The 8,479-nt window shown below is 40.7% G+C and overlaps 1 protein-coding gene across 1 annotated transcript in view; it reads left to right on the forward strand.

Moving 5' to 3' along the window:
• LOC138968570 (cyclin-I-like) overlaps window positions 1-8,209 on the forward strand; it is an 18,027-nt gene extending 9,818 nt beyond the window's left edge. Inside the window, exons 5-7 of the mRNA XM_070341150.1 lie at window positions 1,920-2,060; window positions 2,797-3,030; window positions 4,016-8,209. Of these exons, the coding sequence (XP_070197251.1) occupies window positions 1,920-2,060; window positions 2,797-3,030; window positions 4,016-4,306 (666 nt within the window). The 3' untranslated portion in view covers window positions 4,307-8,209. The remainder of the gene's footprint in view (window positions 1-1,919; window positions 2,061-2,796; window positions 3,031-4,015) is intronic.
• The last annotated feature ends 270 nt before the right edge of the window (window positions 8,210-8,479 follow it).

The following is an 8,479-nucleotide window of genomic DNA, read 5'->3' on the forward strand; positions in this document are numbered from 1 at the left end:
TTCCTTCATGAAATTATGCACACAGATTTTGGAAAGCAGTGTGTGGCAGATTTGATTGAAACCGGGGGCTGCCAGGGGATTGTGCAGGATGTTCCTTATTTACTCGTGATGTTGTTTGTCTGACCTCGCGTTGTGTTTTGTTTGAGTGTAAGAATGTTTCCTGTTTCCCTCTTATGTCCCCGATGCAGTAGACTCTAGTATCTAGCTCTCACTCGGCCAACGGCCTCTCTCTTACAATTAAAGTGGCCCACACCGTGGTTGTGCAGTTTACAACATATTTATTTCACAAGTTCATGGCATCAAATCAACGTCGCTCTCTCTCGCAAGCTCTTCCTCTTTCTCTCTTCGTCACTTCATGCTTCCGTCTGTCTCAGTACCGTCTCTAACTGTCGTCTAAACACGGGGGTGATTATCAGGCTCCCGATTGACAAGGAACTTATACATTCGTTATAACAGAACTCCCGCTTGACAAGGAGCCACTTGGTGTATGAGAGACTATCAGATTCCCGATTGGCAAGGAATTTATTCAAACGTTATAACAGAACTCCCGCTTGACAAGGAGCTACTTAGTGCATGAGAGACTATCAGATTCCCGATTGGCAAGGAATTTATTCAAACGTTATAACAGAACTCCCGCTTGACAAGGAGCTATTCGGTGTCTAATGCAAGGTTCCTGATTAACAAGGAACGATTATTACTACAGATCTAAGAAAGAAATCCTTACGGTTAAAAATGAAGGCTGGCTCCCGATTATCAAAGAGCTTGGTTAAGATCTACTCTGTTCCCGATTAAACAAGGAATTTAGCTAAGGTTAAGACTCTCGATTGACAAAGAGTTTGTTTAAAGTTAAAGACTCCCGATTAACAAAGAGTCTGTTTAAAGTTAAAGACTCCCGATTGACAAAGAGTGCCGCGCCCTCGAAATCCAAAACATTATATAGACTTCAATATTTGGACTATTTCGCATAACCATGCGCTACCTTGAACTCTGACCCTGAATCACCAACTTCCGGCAAATAATCCGGTTCTTTCTTGATTTAAACTACTCTCTGTTCCGCTAACCGTCGTTAAACAACTAAGTCCGTAAGTGACTATTATCCTAACGAAACTTGTCATTTCATCAAACAACTCCCGCACATCGATATTAACAAATTAGCGACTGGTCGTCTGCAGTCAAGTCACGTCTGCTTGAAGCGTCAGTGCTAAGCTGTTCCACAAGCTAGTACCGTGCGTCGTAAATTACGTCACATACAAAATGGCGTCAAGTGCATGCGTACCAATGAAGTCACTCCAGCACATGCACGCATACTGAACATTATTATGTGGTCTGTAAGGCTATTCCCTCACAAGTGTATGTTTCTTGTGCAGTGTTGACATGTTTCGTAACCCTTCGGGCAGCTGTAAAGTTTAAGATATATATACAAAGAACAAGCTGAAAATTTAGTGTCTAACGTGACTCGGGTTAAACAGTTTAAAAGAATAAGAGAGGGAGTTGAGTTACTGGCCAGTTTTGACTTTATTATTGAATCTGCGTGCATGAGTAAAGATGTACTCATCGCTATTCAAAGAAACGGAACACTCACAGAGTCTCATGGTAGTAACAAGGTCATTGACCCAAGGTCAGTGTCTGTAAACTAGGGCAGGCAGCTGGGCTCAGCTGAAAATGAGGTCATTGACCTGAGGTCATAAGGCCAAACAGCTCTCAGAATCCAGGCTCTTTGATCTAACCGCACATCCTGGAAAAAACAATATATGGAAAAAACAATATATCTACGCTGTATACTTCCTTTGACTTGCAGCCAATACACCAGAAGCACCTATTGTGTGGATATTTCTCATTTTAACCTTAAAAATGGGGGTTGCGTCTTTTACAACTATGTGCCTTATAGTCCTGTTTACCTTGATTCTCATTGTTTGCAGGTGATCCCAGACACACTGGATCTTGTGCGAAAAAGCCAATGCGGGTGTTCTATATCTGAAGTCCTGCGCATGGAGGTGGTCATCTTGACCAAGCTGGACTGGAATCCCAAAGCTGTCACCGCCATTGACTTCTTGCACGTGGTACGTTTGTCTTGATGAATTTTTTGTCCAGTTTCCATGGTTACTACATCAGTACATGCAGGGGTGAAAGTTCCCATTTGGAAATTAGTGATTCCTGAGTTAAGAAATGATTTTTTTTCATTTTCAATCAATTGATGGTGTTGAATACATAGAACAAACCTTCAAAAAGTCCCGACTCAGTCTGTACCCAGATTTTCTTGATTTCAATTCTCAAACACTGTTAACTTTCATTCCTGCTTGTGTTCAGTGTCCTGGTTTTATTATCTACATGTACCCACAACACTTTCAATGCTTACTCTTTCTTTCATTTACAATAGCTTGATATAAATTAGACAGAGTAAAGCATTACACTAGTTTTTGTTTCTCAGAAGGTTTATATATACATGATTGTTATTTTGTTTTAGATTTAGGTCATACAACCGAAGAAAGGTTGGGGGGGGGGGGGGGGGGGGGAGGGGGGGTAGTCTTAGAAGTGTTTTTTGTTTTTTTAATGTATTCTTATTTTAGGGTTTGTCGGATGGCCCTTCAAAAGGTATTTGTTGTCCCAAAGGAAAGCAGAAGAAGAAATGGTGCGGGCTTTGAGAGAGAGAGAAAAGAGTGAGAATTGTTTTATTGTTACATTATTATCATCACATCGGTAAATACGAGGGTACAGTACTTTCTGGTCTCTTTATCCCCAAAGTAAGCTTGAACATTATTTTCGGGAAGAGATCGATAGTTGTGATGCTGTGTGCAGATCCATGCTCTGCTGATGTGGCGCTTCCCCCACCTGCTGACGCACCTGAAGGACATGACCCCCTCGCGGCAGCTGGCGCTGCTGACCCGCAAGCTGCTGGCCCTGCTGTGTCACGCCGACGTCACACGCGATCGCCCCGCCGTGGTTGCCATGGCGCTCATCAGCCTGGAGCTGGAGCAGGTTACACCCCAGCACTGGTTCACGCTCAACCAGATGGTGCAAACTGCCATCCAGGTATGCTGCTTTTTATATTTAGTCAAGTTTTGACTACCGTACTTTCCGGGTGACAAGGCGCTTCGTTATCTAAGACGCACCCCCTTCTTTTTAAAAAAAATTGTAATCCAGTCACCCATTGGACGCAGGGGGCCGATAGGGCGCACCAAAATGACCCAGTTTTTGCCATGAGAGGTGGTTCCCCTGTCATATCTGAGAGAGGAAACACTTCCTGCATCGGGGTCAGTGACCGACTCTAACTGAGTGAAAATGTGTGTGCGGCCAGATCAAAGGCATTGTGATAGCTGGGTGGCCTTGTTAAAAGACACGACCTTCTTCCCAGGGGTCAATGACCCAGTTTTTGCCATGAGAGGTGGTTCCCCTGTCATATCTGAGAGAGGAAACACTTCCTGCATCGGGGTCAGTGACCGAGTTTAACAGAGTGGAAATCTGTGTGTGCGCCAGATCAAAGGCAGGGCAGTACCTAGTAGCTGAAACATGCATTATCACAAGTTGTTTGACTGGTACTCAAGCGGTCTCTTTGATTTTTTTCGTATTCGGATTAGGCGCTTCCTTATAAGGGGTCGAACTCGAGGAAAAAAGTTAACTTCAATTTTCCTGATTGAGTGTGTCCTAATAAATTCAATTTTCCTGATTGAGTGTGTCCTTATAACTTCAATTTTCCTGATTGAGTGTGTCCTAATAACTTCAATTTTCCTAATGCAGTGTATCGTAATAACTTCAATTTTCCTGATTGAGTGTGTCCTAATAACTTCAATTTTCCTGATTGAGTGTGTCCTAATAACTTCAATTTTCCTGATTGAGTGTGTCCTAATAACTTCAATTTTCCTAATGCAGTGTTATCGTAATAACTTCAATTTTCCTAATGCAGTGTATCGTAATAACTTCAATTTTCCTTATGGAGAGTATCCTAATAACTTCAATTTTCCTAATGGAGTGTATCCTAATAACTTCAATTTTTCTAATGGAGTGTACCCTTTTGCAGGCTGAAAACAATGAGCTGATCACGTGTCGAGAGAGGATGACATGGTTGCTGAGCCAGCGTGGCTTGCTGGTCACCGGCTATCAGAAGAAATCCACCGAAACTCCGAAATCCAAGAAACGCAAGGTCGAGGAGACGCAGTCGGACGACATCTACGACGGGATCAAGCGCCTGTACGACGAAAACGTGACGACGGAGAAGATGATGCTGCCGAAGAGGGGCTCCTGTGCTTCAGAGCTGCACCATGATGTCGAAGACATCCACCCTTTTGTCCAAGCAGTTGCTGCAGTTTAATTTGGTTGGCTTTCTTAGGGCAGTTGTACGAAAAAAAGTAGCCTTGGAATGTTTCTATGTGTTCCAGCCTTTGAGACCTGGGTGCGGCATGCTTTTGTTGGTGCCAGCATACGTATTACCTTTAGCCTTATCAGGCCACACTTTGTCGGCCTAATGTTCACCATCACCAAATGTATGTGATGTGTTTTAGAGGCAGTCACACTCTGGTCTTGAAGGATGGAGACATGGAATGTTCTATGCTACTAAAAGCCTTCCATTTCTTTAGTTGCTGATCAGTTGATTTAGAAGAACAAGAAGAAGATATCTGAAATCAAGCGTAGTGGGTACTTTTCGCTGATACATTTTTCTACATTCAAGTCTATTAGAATATGCTGAGGTATAACTGACTTGAATGGTTACTGCGCTTACATTTTTCATTGTATATTATTCTGTGTAAGAAACGTACAGAGTGTACATCAGAAAATAGAAAAGACCAACAAAAATATAAAAATATGAATAAAAATAAAAAACAAAAAATATGAAAACAAACTATTTAAAAAAATAAAAAATTAAAGATATTGAAAAACACAAAAAGTATTTGTGTATCCTTGTATTTTTTCCCCTTGTTAATTTTGTTTTAAACCCTATGCGTCTTGTTTGTTTTTTGTTTTATGTTATGTTTTTTGTTGTGCTCTTTGGTTTCATTTTGTATAGAAACACTTGGTTGTATTCTGTTCGTATTATCTGTTTCATGTGATTATTTGTCATGTAGCTCTTTGTATTTCACCGTGATTACTTTGTGTACAGTACCGATACAGTAATATATTGCACATCACCATACTATGTTATGTGCATAATACGGTACAGCTACGTGTACATAAAAGGCAAGGCAGCAAGCCATTCTTTCTGTGTTAAGATGGCAGAAGGGATTTGTAAGTAAATGGGACATGATTCAAGCATCTTTCTTTCACTGTGTTATTTTCTCTGTCCGTCTGTCTGTCGCCTGTTCTAGTTGAGGTTATCTCTCAGGATGGCCATTATTAGTACAAGAGAAGAGGTATTCATCCCATTATATTTTTGCTACCTGTCATCCATCTTCTACCCCACAGCTCTTGTTTGAGGGAAGTTTGTGTGCATGTCTGAGCTATGTAAATACGTATGTGCAAGTTTGTGCTGTACATTCCATGATGGTCTTCTGGTCAGGATGGCTTGCATTGTGTTGACGGAAGAAACAAAACAACACCAATGGGGTACTCGCAAATGCATTGTGTATAGGTGCTACTCTGTACAGAAATACAGTATTATTTTTTACTGTACATGTACGTTCATGTTAAGGAGTGTTTGCTTGTGTACTGCAGCTGTATAATTATGATGCATTTTGGCTTGAGCAGACAGTTAGGAATGGCCCCCGTTTTTTTCTTTCACTCATGACTTTGTGCAAGCTTTAACTCTAAAAGACGAGCAAAATCTGTGTCATAGTCTTCCTAGGAAGCATTTCTCAGAATTTTTAACTGAACTTTGGTTCTTAAATCTTACACCTGTATTATTTTAATCTGAAGCTGGACTGTTGACTTTTTATCAATGACAGGTGACTTTTTTTTAACGAAAGGATAGGCAATTGGACTTCAAAATGTTTTAATTCTGTTAAACTGTAGTGTTCGTGTTCAGATGATCTCTGAGATTCAGGTGTTGGACAGGCTACTGTCTCTGTTCTGTTTTACGTGTATTTGAAAGAGAGTGCAGTTAAAGTCATGAATCCAATATGTTATTTCTGCAAAGAACAGGAGTAAAGTAAGGTGTGTTCTGCCTTTTAAATTTCTTGAGTTTTACCTGTGGAACTGAAGTCATGGAGTTTGCGTTTTCACTCCACAAAGTAAGAATACTTGGATTTGTGACTTAAGCTGCTGCGAGGTGTAAATCTCATCCACAGCATTAGTAGAATAAAACTACAATTTGCTACAAGTGTGCGTGTGTGTCAGAAACTTGCCAAGTTTGTTTGTTTGTGTTGGACACAGGTTTTAAAGCCTCTTCATCTCATTTAAACATGTAGAGCACTTTGCTCATACTGCCACTTTTTTTTGTCCCACTTATTTACAAACATGTGGTTTGGCCATGAGATCCATAACTGCTCTGTGCTTTGCGTGTGATTCTGTGCAGGTCAAAACAACAGCTGAATGCAAGCATTTATTACCGTTGAGCAAGACTTGCTCGACAGTGAAATATGTACTGCAGACCGAACGACAGTGAATGTTGCGGAAGTGTGTTGGATTTTGTTTTGGTGCCAGGCTTGTGATTGGATCTCATGTGCCATCGCATTTTGGTGTACAGGTCTGTTTAAAGTTGCAGGCATATGTGTTTGTACAAAAACTGTGCTTAAGTCTTTTTTTTGTTCTTATTAATTATCAATGCTTGAGCTTTAACTTGTCATGTATTCAATTGTGTTTTAAACTTCATACATGTGTAGTATCTTTTTTCACGCGAGACAGCCATTAGTGTTGGTGTTATCGCAAGTCATTTAATCAAAAATGTATCATGTACTCGGTGTTCATCACAATCATTTCACGTATTCGAACAAAACATGTACGTATGACACTTAAGGTATTCATAGAAAGGAGATTGTCAGCGTTTCGTTAGTCTGCAAAACTCATTTTGTGTTGCAGTGCTGTCTACATCATTGTGGTCGTGTTTTCATTTTCACGAAAGGGGGAGGGGGCGGAAGAGTACAGCTTTTTTTTCTCGCTGGTGTTGCTTTTTTGTTACTTTGGGAAATTTTTCCCCACAAACTGTGATTGCCATTTTATTTTGGAATTTTGTTTTATCTTGTTGTTGAAAAACGCAAAGTTACAGGAGGGAAAGAAGAAGAATGGCAATTCTTCTGGGATGATTTTTTCAGTTTTGATTTTAGAAACCAAGTGATTTTTAACTACAGCATTCAGCGTTGATCTTTAGATTGAGGTTTCATTTCTTCATCTTCATTTACTGTTTTGTTTGGCCGAGTCCCACAATCATTGCATTTTGTTTCTTGCTTCAGTTAGTCTGCTTGACTACGAAGACATCAATCATGATAGATATTGTCTTTTTTCCTTTGGTGTTTTTTGTTTTTCTGTTTTGTGGTGTGTTTTGGAGGGCATTTCAAACATATCTTCCAAAAGAATGAGTGGAAGATTGAATGCGGAAGGGAGTTCAGGAGTGTATTACACTAGTTCAGAGGTGTTGTTCAGTACAGTTTTCAGGCTGAGTACATTGCCAAAGCCATCAAGTAAATTATGCGAGTTCTGAGCGAGACATTTCCAGTTTGCACAATTTGGGCATGAAAGTGAAATGCAAGCTAGCTGAATGTTTCCCCAAGCTTGTGTGTGAAGTGAGATAACCTGTGGGGAAACTGAATGACCGATTGTCTGCTCAAAACTGCTATCCCTGTGATGAAATTGAATTCCGAGGCTTGGTCCAGCCTTGTCGATTTCAGCAGTCATCGTTTGCCATGTCTTTGTGTTTGAACAAATATGTGTTGGCTGTTGTGTTCCCCATACTTGTTAGAATCCCTCACTTCCTGGCAATGGGTGCATTTTCAGTCTCTCTACTCTTGCTTATGTTCGTGGGTTACATGTTGTAGGCTAGGAACTAATAGCCAGTACAGCGTGTTGATATTTTGAAGTACCTCCTATTAGATCTGTAGCAACTGTAGCAAATGCAGGGACAAAATAACAGACTAGATTGTGGGATAGCAATCGAGGTAAATCAAAATGGTGGACATCGATGTTTAGTCTTATTCGTGCTGTTTTTCTACTGAGTGAAAAGAGGTGGTGAGCCTCATTACATGTGGATGACATTGTACCACAGTCAAATGTATGGAGTCTTCCTTGAAGCCGATTCCAGCAGTTACTGTGACAACTGATGATCAGCAAATAAAACTGCAGCAACAGATTTTTGTCTGTGTGTTATATGTGTGACAGTATGTGTCTGTTTTCAGTTGCAAATGCCATTGTCAAAAAAAGAAATGCCAAATTAAATTAAAACCGATCCCAAAGCTTGATGGAAGATAGTAGGTTGTCATTCCATATGACCTTTTTACATTTAGTCAAGTTATGACTAAATGTTTTAACATAGAGGGGGGAATCGAGACGAGGGTCGTGGTGTGTGTGTGTGCGCGTGCGTGCGTGCGTGTAGACAGGCATGAGACCAAGGGTAGGGCGG

The sequence above is a fragment of the Littorina saxatilis genome, linkage group LG6 (assembly GCF_037325665.1).
Source record: "Littorina saxatilis isolate snail1 linkage group LG6, US_GU_Lsax_2.0, whole genome shotgun sequence".
NCBI classification, from domain to species: domain Eukaryota; kingdom Metazoa; phylum Mollusca; class Gastropoda; order Littorinimorpha; family Littorinidae; genus Littorina; species Littorina saxatilis.